This window comes from Bufo bufo, chromosome 6 (assembly GCF_905171765.1).
Source record: "Bufo bufo chromosome 6, aBufBuf1.1, whole genome shotgun sequence".
NCBI lineage: Eukaryota > Metazoa > Chordata > Amphibia > Anura > Bufonidae > Bufo > Bufo bufo.
Window position 1 is genome coordinate 286,810,853 of NC_053394.1, and position 20,781 is coordinate 286,831,633.

The 20,781-nt window shown below is 43.8% G+C and overlaps 1 protein-coding gene across 2 annotated transcripts in view; it reads left to right on the forward strand.

Moving 5' to 3' along the window:
- Positions 1 to 14,625, forward strand: part of ITGA2B (integrin subunit alpha 2b) — a 130,784-nt gene extending 116,159 nt beyond the window's left edge. For both annotated transcript variants that reach the window (XM_040435903.1, XM_040435904.1), the window contains exons 25-31: positions 3,470 to 3,575; positions 11,911 to 12,060; positions 12,334 to 12,489; positions 13,044 to 13,157; positions 13,428 to 13,529; positions 14,187 to 14,309; positions 14,428 to 14,625. In XM_040435903.1, coding sequence (XP_040291837.1) covers positions 3,470 to 3,575; positions 11,911 to 12,060; positions 12,334 to 12,489; positions 13,044 to 13,157; positions 13,428 to 13,529; positions 14,187 to 14,309; positions 14,428 to 14,493 — 817 coding nt within the window. In that variant the 3' untranslated portion in view covers positions 14,494 to 14,625. The remainder of the gene's footprint in view (positions 1 to 3,469; positions 3,576 to 11,910; positions 12,061 to 12,333; positions 12,490 to 13,043; positions 13,158 to 13,427; positions 13,530 to 14,186; positions 14,310 to 14,427) is intronic.
- Positions 14,626 to 20,781: the final 6,156 nt, after the last annotated feature.

Below are 20,781 nucleotides of genomic sequence, written 5' to 3' on the forward strand. Positions count from 1 at the left end.
CGCTCAAACAAGTTCTTGAGCTTCTTTGGGGCGTTTTGTCGCGCGTTTGCAGCCATAGGACACTGCTGTCAATCACACAAACGCGCGTAATACGCGCGTTCACCATGGACAAAAACGCGCGTTAAACGCGCATATCAAATTCGCTCAAGTGTGAACCCAGCCTTAGGGTATCCAGCAGCTACCCAGGCCAGCTTGATTGCCAAATCTGTCCTCCATCAAGAATGACGAAAGATCTCCAGTGCACAGCAGTCAAGAACCAGCTTGGCTGAACTATTGTTCCAATGCTGGCCATACACATACAATGGCTGTTGCCTAAATGATTGTTCGGCTGACAGCTATCTCTCCCATCTCCCTCCCAGTTTCCCTATACGCAAACATGTTCAGCATACTATGGAGAGAGCAGCGAAAGCTGCTGCCGGTTCTGGGGTCCGTTTATCTCCCTTGAGAACAGAAGGATTGGGTGAAAATATGAATTTTGCCTGATCCTTGTCTCCCCCGACATCATCTGTTGGGGGAGAGTCAGAAGCTCCACGCACACATTAGTGTGTTGGCTGAACCCGCTGAGAATGAATTCATGAATAAGTCATTTTTAGTGCATAGTGAACACAGTAAAGACAAAACCCAAAGAACAATGGCGGAATTGTGTATATTTTTTTTTCGATTTCAACCCATAAAGAATTTTTTTCCTGTTTTTTTTTTTTGTTTTTTTTTAATGCAAATTATGGTAAATTAAATGGTAATGATAAATAAACTATACATATGTTAGTGGTCACCTTGAGTTAAAAACAAATAAAAGATGCCCTAAGTCAAAGTTTCAGTCTGCAGTCTTCATTCCTTCATTCATTTTGAGACTCTCTGATATTCAGTTTTCAACCTACCCCTAGTTTCAGATGTTTCTCATGTGTATGTGTCTCTCCCAGCAATGCATATTGGATGTGGAATGTGTGTGTCCAGCATGCTGCTGTCTTCCCTAGCTCTCATGTATCAGAACAGCTTTATTTCTGGACTGATTTCCCCTTCTACATGATCTCCTCTATTGTGTACTGATACACTGCTCAAAAAAATAAAGGGAACACTTAAACAACACAATGTAACTCCAAGTCAATCACACTTCTGTGAAATCAAACTGTCCACTTAGGAAGCAACACTGAGTGACAATCAATTTCACATGCTGTTGTGCAAATGGGATAGACAACAGGTGGAAATTATAGGCAATTAGCAAGACACCCCCAATAAAGGAGTGGTTCTGCAGGTGGTGAGCACAGATCACTTCTCAGTTCCTATGCTTCCTGGCTGATGTTTTGGTCACTTTTAAATGCTGGCGGTGCTTTCACTCTAGTGGTAGCATGAGACAGAGTCTACAACCCACACAAGTGGCTCAGGTAGTGCAGCTTATCCAGGATGGCACATCAATGCGAGCTGTGGCAAGAAGGTTTGCTGTGTCTGTCAGCGTAGTGTCCAGAGCAAGGAGGTGCTACCAGGAGACAGGCCAGTACATCAGGAGACTTGGAGGAGGCCGTAGGAGGGCAAAAACCCAGCAGCAGGACCGCTACCTCCGCCTTTGTGCAAGGAGGAACAGGAGCACTGCCAGAGCCCTGCAAAATGACCTCCAGCAGGCCACAAATGTGCATGTGTCTGCTCAAACGGTCAGAAACAGACTCCATGAGGGTGATATGAGGGCCCGACCTCCACAGGTGGGGGTTGTGCTTACAGCCCAACACCGTGCAGGACGTTTGGCATTTTCCAGAGAACACCAAGATTGGAAAATTCGCCACTAGCGCCCTGTGCTCTTCACAGATGAAACCAGGTTCACACTGAGCACATGTGACAGACGTGACAGAGTCTTGAGACGCCGTGGAGAACGTTCTGCTGCCTGCAACATCCTCCAGCATGACAGGTTTGGCATTGGGTCAGTAATGGTGTGGTGTGGCATTTCTTTGGAGGGCCGCACAGCCCTCCATGTGCTCGCCAGAGGTAGCCTGACTGCCATTAGGTACCGAAATGAGATCCTCAGACCCCTTGTGAGACCATATGCTGGTGTGGTTGGCCCTGGGTTCCTCCTAATTCAAGACAATGCTAGACCTCATGTGGCTGGAGTTTGTCAACAGTTCCTGCAAGACAAAGGCATTGATGCTATGGACTGGCCCGCCCGTTCCCCATACCTGAATCCAATTGAGCACATCTGGGACATCATGTCTCGCTCTATCCACCAACATCACGTTGCACCACAGACTGTCCAGGAGTTGGCAGATGCTTTAGTCCAGGTCTGGGAAGAGATCCCTCAGGAGACCGTCCGCCACCTAATCAGGAGCATGCACAGGCGTTGTAGAGAGGTCATACAGGCACGTGGAGGCCACACACACACTACTGAGCCTCATTTTGACTTGTTTTAAGGACATTACATCAAAGTTGGATCAGCCTGTAGTGTGTTTTTCCACTTTAATTTTGAGGGTGACTCCAAATCCAGACCTCCATGGGTTGAAAAATTTGATTTCCATTTTTTTATTTTTGTGTGATTTTGTTGTCAGCACATTCAACTATGTAAAGAACAAAGTATTTCAGAAGAATATTTAATGAATTCAGATCTAGGATGTGTTATTTTTGTGTTCCCTTTATTTTTTTGAGCAGTGTAGTTACTCCCCATGCTGTGCTTGCTGGAGGTAATCTGCTTTCTCTATATACTTGTACGCAGCCCTATGCAAACAGCCTTGTGTATGATTTCTTCTCTATCTACAGCAGGGGTAGGCAACCTGCGGCACTCCAGCTGTTGTGAAACTACTAAGAACTCACATAGAAATGAATGGAGCATGCTGGTAATTGTAGTTTCACAACAACTGGAGTGCCGAAGGTTGCTGATCCCTGATCTACAGTATATGTAATCTACCCTGCTGGAATGCTTTCTCCCCTCTCCACAATATGATGTGCCATTGAGACAGCATCCAACCCCTTTCTGCTGCTAACACCAAGAAAAAAAGAGGAAGAGAGCAGAGAGATCCATCAGAAGCAAGAGCAGTGCTTTGGTGGATTTATGTCATATTCATAAGCTGTGTCAGTTAGGTGAAGGATTTAGGGGGAGATTTATCAAGACTAGAGTAAAGAAAAACTGGCTTAGTTGCCCATAGCAACCGATCAGATTCGCCTTTAATTTTTCAGAGCTCCTTTGGAAAATGAAAGGAGGAATCTGATTGGTTGCTATGCATAACTAAGATAGTTTTTCTTTGCATCAATTTTAATAAATGTCCCCCTTAAACTCTGCAGAAGGAACATATTAAAACATAGTAAAAAGTTGTTTCATTTTGAATTACAGAAGCAAATAAACAATTAAAAAAAGCCAGTACAAAGGTATCCATAGCTTTTAATGCCAGTGCACTGTTCTGTATGGTAGACTATAGATTTATATGGTAATTGGTGGGATTGGTATTGCCCATAATGCATATACTAATACTTTTTTCCCTCTTACATGAAAAAGGAGCATTCACCCTGCAGAAGTCATTCTGCCACTATCCAACTGGGAACTAAAAGAGGATTCAAAGAATCCCGGTGATCGAGGGGTAATAGTGACCCAGATCTTTGAGGTAAAATGTGATTATTAAAATGGGTAACCTAATTTGTGTAGATTGGTTTGTGTATATATAGTCTCTGAAGTGTATAGGGTAGCAATGGTGACGATTGGCGTGGGTGTTTTTTCTCCTTTTCAATTTTTTATTTTTGCAATTTTTTATATGTAGCAGAAAGCATATGCTCACCTGTCACACGATGAACAAATGTTCGCCTTTTGGAACCAAACACCTCAAACTTGGATTCATCTCTGAAAAGAACCTTCTTCCACTGCCTGGTGGTCCAGCGCCCGTTCTTTTTAGCCCACAATAGCATCTTCTCTTCATGAATGGGCCTAAGCATTGGCTTTCGGCTGCAAGTCAATGGCTTCAAGGCAATGTTTGACAGTCATGATTAACAGGCTTTTTTTTTTACCTTGCTTCCATAATAGCAGCACAGATTTGACTAGTTGTTATGAATCTGCCCCATTTGGAAGACACTTTGATAAATGTGTCCTCCTATTTTGTGGTCACTCTAGGTTGTCCAGGTCTTGGTTGATCATGTATACTTTCGTTTTCAAGGTACACTTAAGGCACACCATCAAAATAAACCCGAAAATTATGCCCTGCGTTTTTCTATTGATAACTCCTTCTTTGGAGCCATTTGCGAAACCAGTTTACAAGTTTAGACAATATCATACTACAAGGCGGACAATAAGTTCTTTCATGGTGTACAGTGATGAATTAGAAACCTGTTTAAAAGAGAAACTGTCTTTGTTGCCCAGAGCAACCAATCACAGTGCAGCTTTCATTTTATAGAATGCTCTTGAAACATGAACACTATGATGTGATTGGTTGCTATGTGCAACAAATACAGCTTCTCTTTTACAAAGGTTTTATAGTCGCATTTCCTCAAAAACGAACGTTTTCAATTATATTTTTATAAATTATGAATAAATGAGATGCATGCAAGTGTGAAAGTGTCTGCAAACTGTAGCTAGACTCCTTTCTGTGCAAAAACACATACCATGTTCATCCTTTACAGAGAAATATACAAATCTGTATACAAAGTGTACTGAAATTAATGAGCAGTAGTGTGTATTTGCTATATATATATATACACGTGTATGTGTATATATATATATATATATATATATATATATACACATATAAATATATATATATATACACACACACACACCCTAACCCCAAAACAACATCAATTCTTCGGGGTACATTTGCGGCAGGTAGACTGTTCCAGACATCTTGGAGAACTTACTTACAGATATGAGGATGTAGGTTTGCTCAAGTCCTTCTGTCTCTTCATGTAATCCCAGACAGAGTCGATAATGATGAGATCAGGGCTCTGTGGGTCCATATTATCACTTCTAGGACCAGTGTCGGACAGGGGTACCTAGGGCCCACCAGTAAAATTTATTTTGGGGGCCCACTATCCGGATACATTCAAATATTACCTGCTCACACAGCAGCAAGATGCTACCAGATGATTGAATATGGGGGTCCCTGCAGCAACTTTGAGAAGGTAGGTCCTGGAGAGAAAAAGACACTGGTAGCTTTCCTCTATACCTAGAAGACATCTCAGCTCTGATCGTGTCTATCATAATAAACTGGGGAATTTCTTTAATAATCTATCAAGATTTTTCTATGAACATCGGCTAGTTGAGGTGCTGTACATGGAATATATGCAGGGGCGTAGCTAATGGCTCATGGGCCCTTGTGCAAGAGTTCAGCTTGGGGCCCCCCTTCCCTCAGTGCTTTGTGGCTAAGGGCAGGAAGCGCATAGCCTTCGTGCTGTCCGAGGCTAAAATTGAAACGGCACCCCTGCCCCCATGCCAAATTCTTAATTTAACCCCCTTCCCTTGAGCCAGAGGTGTAACTTGACCAGCATAGACTTTCTATAATATTGGTGTCTTCTTATGCACCACAAGGGTCTTTGGGCCCCCTCAGGCTCCTGGGCCCGGTAGCGACTGCTACCTCTGCACCCCCTATAGCTACGCCCCTGAATATATGTATGAAGTACAGTAAGTCTACTGTGTTATATGCATAGGCGTGTGTAGCCTATTACATTAGAGTGTGCACCCTAAAGTACAAACACACATGCCCCGCACACGTGTGTATGTATGTATGTATATATATATATATTATATACATACACACAAAGGCCGGGCCTCACCCTAGCGTTGCCGTGACTCCGCCTCTGCGCAGTGGCGACTCTAGGAACAATATATAGGGGGGCACATAAGATATCACAGTCAAAAATGGGGGGGCACTAATAATTTTCACCACTTAATCATACTACTAAAAAAAATGAAATAAGTATATATAAATAAGATTACAAAATACGAGAGTATTGCGGGATACCTTTTTATTGTACTATCCTAATACTTAAAAGACAAACTTTCAAGAGTTTTCCTTTCTTCCTCGGTATTGCTTCAGACCTGAGAAAGAGAGAAACTTTCAAGAGTTTAAAGCAGTTTCAGCACTATAATAAAATAGTTTACTTACAAAAGAAGCTATTCAGTCGTCTGCTGTGCTATCCTCTGCTTGCTTCCACGAATCTTCCCCTCCTTTCAGTCTCTCCTCAGTGCGCAGGTGCACTGTTATGGGGGATCTGTGGATGACACACTGTTATGGGGGATCTGTGGATGACACAGTGTTATGAGGGATCTGTGGATGACACACTGTTATGGGGGATCTGTGGATGACACACGGTTATGGGGGCATCTGTGGATGGCACACGGTTATGGGGGCATCTGTGGATGACGCATGGTTATGGGGGCATCTGTGGATGATGCACTGTTAAGGGGATATCTGTGGATGGCACTGTTATGGGGGCATCTGTGGATGACGCACTGTTATTAACAGTGCGTCATCCACAGATCTCCCCCATAACAGTATCATACACAGATTCCCCCCATAACAGTGTCATCCACAGATCCCCCATAACAGTGTCATATTCCACACAGATGCCCCCATAACAGTTTGCAAATAAAGACCGGCACACATATGGAATATGTGACTGAATAAACCTACAAGAATATTCATCAGCGAGTGCCGGTCTTTATTTGCGAATTATCTACTGGGATCCCTGCCCGCAGACACGTGAACCGCGACATCCCTTGAGCAGTGCCGACCTTCTTTGGAACGCCCCCCATAACAGTGTCAGCACAGATCCCCCATAACAGTGTCATATTCCACAGATGCCCCCATAACAGTGTCATCCACAGATCCCCCATAACAGTGTCATCCACAGATGCCCCCATAACAGTGTCATCCACAGATCCCCCATAACAGTGTCATATTCCACAGATGCCCCCATAACAGTGTCATCCACAGATCCCCCATAACAGTGTCATATTCCACAGATGCCCCATAACAGTGTCATCCAAAGACCACAGATATCCCCTTAACAGTCTATTAAGGGGATATCTGTGGATGGCACTGTTATGGGGGGCCGGGGGGATCTGTGGATAACACATATATAGCAGCATCTTGTGCTATATATGTGTCATCATCCACAGATCCCCCCCCCCCCATAACAGTGTCCCTGACAGTGAACCCCAACAGGGGGTGGAGGCCTCAGGCCGGCAACTATTGTTAGACCCCGCCGCGTTCCTTATGTAAAGTGTTGTAAACTTGTAGTTGTACTACTATTACTAACTTAGGGCTCTTTCACACCTGCGTTATTGTCTTCCGGCATAGAGTTCCGTTGTCGGGGCTCTATGCCGGAAGAATCCTGATCAGGATTATCCTAATGCATTCTGAATGGAGAGTAATCCGTTCAGGATGCATCAGGATGTCTTCAGTTCCGGTACGGAACGTTTGTTGGCCGGAGAAAATACCGCAGCATGCTGCGCTTTTTGCTCCGGCCAAAAATCCGGAACACTTGCCGCAAGGCCGGATCCGGAATTAATGCCCATTGGAAGGCATTGATCCGGATCCGGCCTTAAGCTAAACGTCGTTTCGGCGCATTGCCGGAGCCGACATTTAGCTTTTTCAGAGTGGTTACCATGGCTGCCGGGACGCTAAAGTCCTGACAGCCATGGTAAGTGTAGTGGGGAGCGGGGGAGCAGTGTACTTACCGTCCGTGCGGCTCCCCGGGCGCTCCAGAGTGACGTCAGGGCGCCCCAAGCGCATGGATCATGTGATCGCATGGATCACGTCATCCATGCGCATGGGGCGCTCTGACGTCATTCTGGAGCGCCCCGGGAGCCGCACGGACTGTAAGTATACCTCTCCCCCGCTCCCCGCTCCTACTATGGCAACCAGGACTTTAATAGCGTCCTGGGTGCCATAGTAACACTGAAAGCATTTGGAAGACGGTTCCGTCTTCAAATGCTTTCAGTACACTTGCGTTTTTCCGGATCCGGCAGGCACCTCCGGCAACGGAAGTGCATGCCGGATCCCAACAACGCAAGTGTGAAAGAGGCCTTACTGGGACAGTGGGACTCCTTCCAGCTAGTATTCACACAAGCACTGGGTGGGCTCTCAAACATTCAAACTAGGCCGGCGGCAGCGTAACGTGACATCACTCACTCTGTCACGCCGCACGCGACTGCTCCTCCCACTTTATTAATGAAACAGGCGGAGCAGGCGCGTGACGTTACACAGCCGGCCGCCGGGACACGGAGCACAGGACTCCCCAGGAGCAGTCCAGCAGATGTCATTGAACTGTGCGAGTGTGCGGGGCAGCCGGGGTTCAAGAGGCAGCTGCGGCAGGCGGCAGTGCAGGAGCACAGAGGTGTGATTAGGGTGTGCCCAGGCGGTGGGCACACCCCGTTCGCATGCCTATGGTTATATGCCACTTGTGCAGGGGGTAGAAGATTAGGGGCCCACCTTGCTCCCTCCGGGGATTCACCTGTAGCCCTGTGGGCTAGTCCGAGCCTGTCTAAGACTCCTTCTTCATTACACTGAAGACAGTTAATGACATTGGCTGTATGTTAGAGGTTGTACTCATGCTGCAGAATAAATTTGGAGCCAAACAGATGCCGTCCTGATGGACAGCAACCCCAAATATAGACCCCATTACTTTCCCCAAGAGGTGGGGAGCATCACACTCTTTGGACCAGATTTTTCATTAGCTCAAGTCAGAATAATGGAGTGAAAAAGTTGCAGATTTTTGCGCAATCGCCAAAACTGCGCAAAAATTTGCGACTTTTTTCTGCTCTTCACTATGCTCGCCAGTTTTCTGAAAGTGGGCGTGTTTTCTTATGTAAATCAACCTCTAGACAGATTTACTATTGTGACTAGTTAAAAAGTCGCAAAAAAGTCGCAAAGAAATGCGCAATTTCACTCCAGTGTGGACCATGCTTATCTTATGAGACTTTTTAATAGAACATGCGACTTTTTCGTAAAGACGTGCGACTTTTGTAAAGCTGCTTACTGACAGATAAACTGCTACCGTCAAACCACATTTATTACAGTCTTAAAGGGCCGTTCATAAATCTGACTAAAACTGACTTTAGCCATATGTGAAAGTGGAGTGAGCTGTCAGAGTAATGATAAATCTGGCCCTTTGTGTTCGATACAGGGGAGAATAGGCAGAGCATTTTATACCCTCAGAGATGATCTGGGTCTGCTAAGTTACAATTTGTGAGGTCCAACAGAAGAAGCAGCATTACTGCTTTCTCTATTTGTTGCATAGCACTAGTTGAGCACTATGTTGTGCTCAGGAAGGGAAAAGAAAGAAACATTAAGGGTACGACCACACGGCGCAGTTGTGTTGCCATCATGATGCGCTTAGGAACTGTAGCATCTCATTTCCTAATAGAAGTCAATGGGGAAGGTTTCTGAGATGGACCTGCCACTTTCCAAGTTGTGATGACTGCACCTGATTTACGTGCGGTTGACTGCACATAATACATGTTCTGCTGCTTGTGGATGCTCACCGCATTGGCTATACAGTTGATTTTCTACTTCCATTATATGTTTAACATACTTTACAACGTGTCACTATTTGAAGTTAATCAAAATGCTAAAGAACAATGAAAATTCACAACAATTTCAACAACAGTCCATAAGCGATCGCGGGCAAAAAATGCACTCTAAATGCATGATTATCTAATGCGGCCACAGTCGCATCCATTCCCTTACCACATCATGATTGCATTGCGACTTCGCAGTGTGGTCGTACCCTAATAAACCACATTTGTCTTCTCATTGGGGTCCCCACAGTGTATGTTAACCACAGTCAGTCAACCCGTCTGGCCAGGAGAAGCCATGGCCGGACATTTCTGGATTGGGTATGTCGGAGCATCTCTGCATCTCTCTGTTCTGGCTCACAGATTGGGGGTCTCCTTTATGAAGTCCATATGCCAAATTAGAGCATATGGAAAGGTACGAGTAATGTATCCCCTTTTAGAAAACTTGGCAATCACAACAGGCTGGCCCACAGGGGAACAGGCGAATCTGCCGGTGGGTCCCTAGTACCCCTCCCCTTGCACAAGTGTCACATGGCACAGTAGACTGACTGCACTACATACACTGCGTGCAGAATTATTAGGCAAATGAGTATTTTGACCACATCATCCTCTTTATGCATGTTGTCTTACTCCAAGCTGTATAGGCTCGAAAGCCTACTACCAATTAAGCATATTAGGTGATGTGCATCTCTGTAATGAGAAGGGGTGTGGTCTAATGACATTAACACCCTATATTAGGTGTGCATAATTATTAGGCAACTTCCTTTCCTTTGGCAAAATGGGTCAAAAGAAGGACTTGACAGGCTCAGAAAAGTCAAAAATAGTGAGATATCTTGCAGAGGGATGCAGCACTCTTAAAATTGCAAAGCTTCTGAAGTGTGATCATCGAACAATCAAGCGTTTCATTCAAAATAGTCAACAGGGTCGCAAGAAGCGTGTGGAAAAACCAAGGCGCAAAATAACTGCCCATGAACAGAGAAAAGTCAACCGTGCAGCTGCCAAGATACCACTTGCCACCAGTTTGGCCATATTTCAGAGCTGCAACGTCACTGGAGTGCCCAAAAGCACAAGGTGTGCAATACTCAGAGACATGGCCAAGGTAAGAAAGGCTGAAAGACGACCACCACTGAACAAGACACACAAGCTGAAACGTCAAGACTGGGCCAAGAAATATCTCAAGACTGATTTTTCTAAGGTTTTATGGACTGATGAAATGAGAGTGAGTCTTGATGGGCCAGATGGATAGGCCCGTGGCTGGATTGGTAAAGGGCAGAGAGCTCCAGTCCGACTCAGACGCCAGCAAGGTGGAGGTGGAGTACTGGTTTGGGCTGGTATCATCAAAGATGAGCTTGTGGGGCCTTTTCGGGTTGAGGATGGAGTCAAGCTCAACTCCCAGTCCTACTGCCAGTTTCTGGAAGACACCTTCTTCAAGCAGTGGTACAGGAAGAAGTCTGCATCCTTCAAGAAAAACATGATTTTCATGCAGGACAATGCTCCATCACACGCGTCCAAGTACTCCACAGCGTGGCTGGCAAGAAAGGGTATAAAAGAAGAAAATCTAATGACATGGCCTCCTTGTTCACCTGATCTGAACCCCATTGAGAACCTGTGGTCCATCATCAAATGTGAGATTTACAAGGAGGGAAAACAGTACACCTCTCTGAACAGTGTCTGTGAGGCTGTGGTTGCTGCTGCACGCAATGTTGATGGTGAACAGATCAAAACACTGACAGAATCCATGGATGGCAGGCTTTTGAGTGTCCTTGCAAAGAAAGGTGGCTATATTGGTCACTGATTTGTTTTTGTTTTGTTTTTGAATGTCAGAAATGTATATTTGTGAATGTTGAGATGTTATATTGGTTTCACTGGTAAAAATAAATAATTGAAATGGGTATATATTTGTTTTTTGTTAAGTTGCCTAATAATTATGCACAGTAATAGTCACCTGCACACACAGATATCCCCCTAAAATAGCTAAAACTAAAAACAAACTAAAAACTACTTCCAAAAATATTCAGCTTTGATATTAATGAGTTTTTTGGGTTCATTGAGAACATGGTTGTTGTTCAATAATAAAATTAATCCTCAAAAATACAACTTGCCTAATAATTCTGCACTCCCTGTATAGATAGGCAGCGTACATCATATGCACTGTCCAGTTTATTATAGATGCATCAAGTGGCTGACATGACATCTAGGTACAGAGGAAGGCTAGCCCATATCCTTTTTCCCCAGGGACCTCTTAAAGTCGCTGCAGAGACCCCCATAAACAATCATTGAGTAGCATCTTGCTGCTGTGTGAGCAGGTATATTTGTGCTGTGCAGTGGACCTCCAGAAGGAATTTTAATGGTGGACGTAAAGCACCCCAGTCCGACACTGTATCACAATATCTGCTCTGTTGTACTAATATTGATTTTATATTCCCTGAAAGCTCCACAATGGTGGGCCAGGCACTGTCCATGTTCAACTAGTCATTCAAAGCCCTGAGGACTACGAAGATGAGCATTTTTTGTACCCATTCGATCTGATGATAGATGACAACATGAAATGTTCTCCAATGCCACCCGTCAACACTCTACAGGTCAGTGGGCCCCTCCATCTTATCACAGGGCAGCACTTATGTGAGCGTTACATTTCCTTCCCAAAGGATAACCTGTCTTTCCGGCTGAGTTTCTTCTCCTGGATTTTACTGTCTTTTCTCACAGTGGTCATTCATCACGGTCCAGCCCTCTATAATTTTTATCTGTAATTTTAGTCCCTCTCTAGTTTAATGCTACTCCAGTAGATTTGATAGTTTGTTCTGAAGTAATATATACTGTTGATAAATGTATGATTATGTTTTTGTTTTTTTTAGCTCATGTATCCAACTGTAGCCCCTGTCAGCAAGGCAGATAGTCATAGAGTAAATAGGAGAGAAGCCCCAAGAGATGAACAGGGTGTTGGGATGGCCGAAACTGAAAATCAAACTACCATAGAAGACAGTCGTCGTCCTAAGATACCCATTCTGCTGGTAAGTACAGAGGATGAGCAAGTTGTACTGGATCTCTTTATCCTGATTATCCTAGTCATAGGTAGAATGCTAGAACTACAATGATGTCTGACATTTATGGTTTATTCACACATGGCAGACATAAAGGGGCACATTTATTAAGACTGGCATTTTAGACGCTGGTCTTAATAAAGCTCGAAGCTGGCGGTCTTTCCGCCAAAGTTGTGAAGAGGCGCTGGCCTCTTCATAACTTTGCTGGATCCTGTGCCAGTTCTAAATGTAAGACAGCTTCCGAGCGGTCTTAAATTTAGACCTTTTTCTACCGACCCGTCCCCTTCCCACCCCACGGCCACAATTTTAGACCTGGCGTGAGGGGAACGAAGTCGCAGATTGTGGCACAACTAGCTGTTTTGCCGTAATCTGCTTTCAACCAGTAGAGCCGTTTTTTTGTTTTTTTTTTGTGTAATGAAAACTTATGCAATTTTCCGATATACTTTCTGTATCAATTTTTGGACTTTTTTTAAAATATTTTTTTATATTTCTTTATTTTCTTTTATACATGTATATATTTTTAGAATTGTCATAATTCAACCTGCTGGAAGATCAAATGTGTCATTCAGAATATGGAAAAAGGGCACAGAGTGACGCTGAAACTTGATTCTGTTTTGTGGGTCTCCAGCTTCCTCAAGGTAATAGAAATTGTACCTTATTGGCTTTGCTGCTCTGGTGTAGTGGAGGTGTTCAGTAAGAAACATACTGTACATATAGTAACATAACTCATAACATCCGAATCGATCCCTGGATCAACAACCTATCTTTAGCATCTACTGTGTCTTAAAAGAAAGGCATCCAGATTGTAGAGCTTTGGTGACATAGTGAACCCTATATTGTGAAATCACTGCCTAGAACAGAAAATTTTGCCTTTAGAACACTATATCTCTTAAATGTTGTCCTTTCAGAGACCACAGCAGCAATTCACTTTGCGTTCCAATGGTTACTTCAACGTGACAGGTGTCCCTTACAGGATCCAGCCTCCAGCCATGATATTTAACGAAACCTCTGTAAGCTTTTTTTTTACGTTGTTTGCATAAAGATTTGGGACCATACATGCTGTGTTGGACTAGATTTCCTTGAGCCCATCTGAGGAAATTATTCTTGGGGCCCAAACACCATACCATCAATAAAGTCTAGTTTTGCTTCAAATAAATAGACCCTGGTAGGAAGCGATTGGCTCCAATGGCAGCTCCAAATGTGTTTTTTTCCTCCTGGACCTTGGGGCCTACTATAGTATGAGAGCCTGGGCCCGCCGGAAGATCCTGATGGGCCAGACCAACACTGTACACATGTTGTGCTATCCTCTATAATATACTCTAAATGCCACTTTGTGCATTCAAGTCAGGGAAGAACTCTTGAATATAACACATTGGCATTGTGGTGGAGAGTAAAGATGCATCATGTGGCAGATTGACTGTCATTGTTGTTGTGTATGTAGATATACCATAAATAGTGTACCATAGATAGACTGTGAGTGGCAGCACATGGCGCTAGGTGGGCTTTTGCCCCAGCGCTTGCAATCTTCAAGCTAGGTTTCTGTTGCTATACAAAAGTAAGCTTAGAAATGGGGAGAGGGTCGAGTACAAATGATGACATGAAAAATGGGTCTGTCAACCAATGGATTACATCTTGACGTCTGTATGCTCTCTATGTTCTGCTTACAGGCTGACCTGGTGGTCCAGTGGGTAACTCCTGATGGACAGAAAGAGATCCCCTTATGGTGGATAATCCTTGGAGCCCTTGGGGGGCTGCTAATTCTGGCACTGTTTATATTTGTCATGTGGAAGGTGAGTGGGGAAAATGGCCACTATTACCTACTGTGATTGTTTTTTTTTTATAACAGCCATTCCTCAGAAGTGAATTACATGCTTTCTCCTCATTGTAATCTGTGTCTGATCTTTGCAGCTTGGATTCTTTCAAAGGAACCGGCCACCAACTGAAGATGAGGACAGTCTAACCAGTGGGCAGTAATGGATGACCTTTTACTTCCACCGTTAATGTATTTGTGGTTTGAAATAATATTTTGTGCGTTATCAGAACCCTAAACTTATGAGTAGCCATAAAATGCTGAATAAATATCGGGCAGACCCTCTTTTCCATTCATGTTGGATAATGATGCAATATATGGTTTACAGTATTTTACCCATTAAGCAAAAAGCTTATATCTGTGGTAACAAAGGCTGGTCGGCTCAGGTCTTCACAGTTAAAATGTACTGATAATCACCTTATTGGCTTGTATATTAGGCTTATGGGATTTTTTATATTTCACAGTCCTTGCAGTTCAGGGGTTGAATCCGGCTGGTTACATCTGAATGGTTCTCAGTCTGTGTTTGTGTGGGTGTCCTCAAAAACATATTGGTAGGTTAAAGAAGTTTACCGAGAGTTTTTTACTGATGACCTATCCTTTGAAAAGGTCCTCAGTATCTGATTGTTGTGGTCCAACACCAAGGACCCCTGTCAATCAGCTGTTTGAGAAGACAACAGCGCTTTCAGTAGCGCAGTGGACTTCTCCAGCTTAGCCTAGGCCATGTGACGGCTTAATGCTTGGTAAGTTGAGAGAAGGCTGTGGTGCTATTGTGAGTGCCAATGCCTTCTCAAGCAGTTAACATCTGGGACCCCTGCCGATCAGATACTGATGACCTATCCATCGGTAAAAAAAAACTGTCATATAAACCCTTTAATGGATCATAGTGTGTTTCTAAAGATGGCCATACACATTAGATGTATGTTGGCTGAATCCGTTGATTTGAATTGAATCTTAAATATATGAGGGCCTGCAGATGGATGTCAGCATGTATGATCCTTTTGTTTTTAGGAAGATAGGGTGCTGCCAGCAGCTTCATCTCATGCACAACACCTATATACTTAGCTGAGCCAGACATGCATGGTCTATGTCATCACCTTGCTTCCTAGCACCACTTCTACTTCATTCTAGCGAGTGCAGGGGTCAGAATGGTGAGCTTCACATATTGGACATTGGTGGCAAATCCTAGTATTATTCCCATTTTACTGTATTAAAATGATTTTGCTGACGGGTTCCCTTTAAACTGGGGTAAAGCTAAGGATCCCAGCAGCAGAGTAACCTGTAATCAAGCTCATGTTTGGGACACCCTTCGAGCAAAGTGAACATTGTAGAGAACAGATACCATGAACTGTGAGCCTTAGGCCCCTTTCACACGAGCGAGTTTTCCGCGCTGGTGCAATGCGTGACGTGAACACATAGCACCCGCACTGAATCCTGACCCATTCATTTCCATGGGTCTGTGTACATGAGTGTTGTTTTTCACGCATCAGTTCTGCCTTGCGTAATAAACACAGCATGTTCTATATTCGGTGTATTTCAAGCAGCCCTGGCCCCATAGAAGTGAATGGGGCTTCAGTGAAAAACGCATTACATCTGCAAGCAAGTGCGGATACAATGCGTTTTTCACAGATGGTTGCTAAGAGATGTCATTTGTAAACCTTCAGTTTTTTTATCACGCGCGTGAAAAACGCATCAAAACACATTGCACCCGCGCGATAAAAACTGAGCTACTAAACAGCTATCGAAGACAAAACTGACTGAACTTGCTTGCAAAATGGTGCGAGTTTCACTGAATACACCCTGAACGCATCCGAACCTAATCCGTCACGCCCGTGTGAAAGGGGCCTTAAAGTGGTTGTCTGAGATAATTGAAAACTCAAAAGATTACATACCTCTTTCTCCTGTGCTTTTCTCTACACTGCCAGTCCAGTCCTTCTCCCGCCGTCTGTTTACAGACTGCAGCGTTGACCATTGAGGACAGTGATTGGCTGCAGCGGTCACAAGCCATGTACCTGCATGTCACTGCTGCTGTCTGTTAAAAGGACTGGACTGGCGGCACAGGAGAAAAAGGGGAGTAGGGAAACCTTTTTATTTACAGCATTCGGGGGCATTACTAGAATTTTTTTTATTATCTCTAACAACCCCTTTAAAGTGCATTTCCTCCTAAATAATAATTGTACTCTGATTTAATTTTATAGTATAATGTCTGCTATGCACCTGATATTCTAAATAGAGGGAATAATGCATTGAGTTAGAAGGGGTTTCATTTTTTGTATTTTAAATTCCAGTATTGTGTAGCATCTCTATGAAATATGCATGTTTGTGCAAATACAGCTGCTTTGAGTTCATGTCAACTTCTTCATTTCCAGTAAGAGCTTGCACACTTCATTCTTTCAGTGTTTACTTCTGGGACCAGTCTTAATCGCTGTCAAGTTCTGGATTGTTCACTTTTCATCTTGTTATATACACTTATTTATTTGCATTTAAAAAAAAAAAAATCCCTACTGTTAGTAATAATAGTGTGAAGTCCCTAGTCTTTCTCTAGGGGTTGTCTCATGAAGACAGTCCTTTCCTGAAGGACACATGGATGTTAAGAACCTACCGTATATTTTTGTCTGAGTGGCTCTAGCAAACTCAGCTCATCCATGCATTACACGGACAATCATATATTTGAATGGCCAGCTTGCATCTGCTACTGAACATTTCATCTGCAGCAGCTGCTACATGGGACATGTATAACCCACCATATTCCCCACTGGTGATCAACTAGGAATTGCCACATTGATACAAACCCTTTAAAAAGAATGTGTTTACCTACTGTTTATATCACATTTTAATTTAAAATACTTTTTATTTTTTGTTAATTCTTGTCACTATCTATATTTAAAGGGGTTCTGTCATCAGATTTAACCCCTCTAACCTAAACATATACTCATGTCCAGACTAATAAGAAGAATCCTAAGCTGGCCTTATTAAACCTCACTGTGGCTCTATTTGCCCAAAAAACTGGTTATTATAACCTGTCAATCACTTTCTTAAGGTGCCCAAGGGGAAGCCCGTTAATACAGGGTGCCCGGCCACACTCCTCGCCGTCCAGTGCCCAGCGCCGCCTTCCCTGTCTTCAGCGCCGCCTTCTACAGCTCAGCGCCGCCTCCACAATCCTCCCCGTCCCTCTGCCAGATCCCGCGCCTGCGCACTAGGCTCAGCCTGATGCGCCCGTGCGCACGGGGAGGATTGCGGAGGCGGCGCTGAAGACAGGGAAAGCGGTGCTGGGCTCCGGACGGCGAGGGGTGCGGCCGGGCACCCTGTATTAACGGACCTCCCCATGGGCACCTTAAGTAAGTGATTGACAGATTGTTTTTTGGGCAAATAGAGTCACAGTGAGGTTTAATAAGGCCAGCTTAGGATTCTTCTTATTAGTCTGGACATGAGCATATGTTTAGGTTAGAGGGGTTAAATCTGATGATAGAATCCCTTTAAGAAATACCTAAAACCATGCAGTTTTCATAGCGGGACTAGACTTAATAAAATGTTGAGACTTCCTGTTCTTTACTGGTAACTTTTCAGTAGCATTGCATTATCATAACAGGTAGGATTATGACAGATATCACCTCTGTATAGAAAACACCGGATCCACCATTCACAGTAGGCATCGTTGAGGGCCCCCAATGTGGCTGCTGTCAAAGGGCAGAAGGTCTTGACATACAGTATTTTACACCTAGTGGCCAGTGTGAAAACTTTAGGATTTTTTTCTAAATATAGAGAAGGACACGGAAAATGTAAATAAAATGACCAGAAATTCTAAAAAAGAATATTTAACATGAAAAACATATTATGTGGCTGCACGGACTTCACAGCTGATCCTGGGTTCAAATGTTAAATTTCTATAGACTTTGTATGTTCTCCCTCTGCTAGCTAAGATTTTATCCCCCTCCACAACAAAAGCATATTGATGGGTCAGCCGGCTTAAAAGTGACCCTTAGGCTAGTTTTAAGGGACCAAAACATATAAAAAGGGGTTAGGGTCCACGCTGCAGTAAAGGAAAGCTTAGGGGTAACACAAAAATCACTAGTTCTTTTTATGCACCCACCCCCCCTCCTTTGCAGCTTCTTAATCTCTGAACCAATGAGCTGTAGTGGGTATGCTTCTCAAACCTTCAAAGAGAGTATCAACATAGCACAGACCCGCATGTAAAATAGTTCACGCTTCTTTAGTATACTTACAAGATAGTAATCTTGAACATCACATAGAGCATATGATAAAGCCCGACCCGGGTTTCGCTCCTGCTTCGTCTGTGGCGTTTCAGACGAAATTGAACGCCCCAGACAAAGCAGGAGCGAAACCTGGGTCGGGCTTTATCATATGCTCTATGTGATGTTCAAGATTACAATCTTGTTAGGCTCCATTCACACGTCCGCAATTGTGGTCCGCATCCGTTCCGCAATTGTGTGGAACGGGTTCGGACCCATTCATTCTCTATGGGGACGGAATGGATGCAGACCGCCGATCTTCCGGTCCGATGCTCCGGAAAAAAATAGAGCATGTCCTATTCTTGTCCGCAATTATTTGCAGGAATAGGAATTTCTATGGGGGTGCCGGCCGGGTGTATTGCGGATCCGTGGGTTCATCTAAGTTTTGCTATGGAGCCACATGAGATCTGTGTATGCCTCTGCCTGGAGTGAAGCATAAAATCAAGTTTTCCATGGATCATTGTGAAACGACATTAAAATGGGAAAATCTAGTAATCTAAGTAGATTTGAACGAGGTATGGTTATTGGTACTAGGCTAGCCAGGGCCTGTATTTGAAAAGCTGCCAATCTTGTGGGGTTTCTCATGTAATGTCCCGAGAGTGGTGTGATTGAGGAAAACCTCCAGTGAAAAGGGATCCAGAGGACATAAACAACTCGACCATGAAACAGGTCAGAGGAGGATGTCAAGAATTGTTCTGACAAACAGGTACTAGACAGTCACATAAATTGCAACTGAAGATGCTGGTGCTCCTACCTTCATTTCCGTTGTGTCTCATCATTGCTTAAAACAGATAAGCTATAACACCAGACAACTAGTTTTAGTTCCATTGCTGCCTAAGACAGACCAAGGTAAGACTCTACTGGAAAAAAAAAGAGCGCAAAAATTGGAAATACATTGCCTGGTCAGATTAATGCAATTTTTTTTTTGCATGGTGGAGATTTTAGTTGCACCATGTTGTCGGGAGGGTTAGATTTTTTTTTATAATCAGCATGAATCAATAAACCCTTCCTGCCAGGTGTCAACAGTTCAGGCTGGTGGTGGGAGAATGATGGTGTGGGAAATGTGTTATTGGTAAACCCTGGTTCTTCCAAAAGCTGTGGATGGGTGTTTGGACTTTAGGATCTACCTAAGCATTGTGGCCGACCAAGTTCATCCCTTCATGGCAGCTGTTCATCCTATGGTAGAAGGACACATTCAGTAGGACAAGGCACATGCCACAAGGGTCAGATAGTTATGGATTTGTTTCAGGAACATGACTGTGAGTTTGCTTGCTTCCCTGGCCTTCACAGTCCTCAGATCCTAATTCTATAGAGCATCTTGGGGATGAGGTAGAAGCATGCCAGTACCTACATCTAATGTACAGCAACTGTGAGAAGCTATCCTGTCCACATAGGCCAATATTCCTGCAGAACAATTTCAAAACCTAGTGGAATCTATGCTATGATATATAGCTGTGGGTCTTAAGGACAAAGGAGGGCCAAGATTGGAATCTCTAATAAAGTTAACATTCAGTGTACAACAGAGACTGCATATCGGCTGAACCTGTCTATTTTGGCAAGATCTGCCAATTATTTAATGTGTATGGTGTCCGTTCCAACTTTCACCGGTTGGCAGATGTTGGGGGAATAATAATCAGACTACTGGATTTCAATATGTCTGATCATTTTGTTCTGTGGGAGATAAGCTGCCACCAGAGGTCTCTAGCAGTGGCTTTCTACCCTCTTACTGTTAAGAACACATGCATGCTCGTTTGAGCTTCCACGTGTATGGGAGTGTTTCGGAGAGATACCTGTTGGCTAAATGCTCATTTCACCCCCCGTTATCTTGTGTGTATGGTCAGTTTTAGGTTGCAAGCTCAGCCTATGTCTGGTGAAAGAAAGCTATGCAGATACAGAAGTGTGTATGTTCAAACTCAGACTGACATGCAGAAGAACATGTAAATTCTTCAGTGGACCCCTGAGCCAGGAGTGTGGATCGATATCTACACTGCAGCCTATGCAACTATATAATAAACTGGGTAATGTGTTTAACAAAGTGCTCATTTTATTATATACACATATAAAAGGGTTAAAAACAGGTTGCATTCTTGGACTCTGGGTCAGCCGGTACCTTCATTCAGCAAGTTCTGGTCCATCAGTACCGGCTTCCTACCATCTGTCTAGAAAGGCATCTGTCAGTGCCTTCCATAAATGGACTGCCACTTC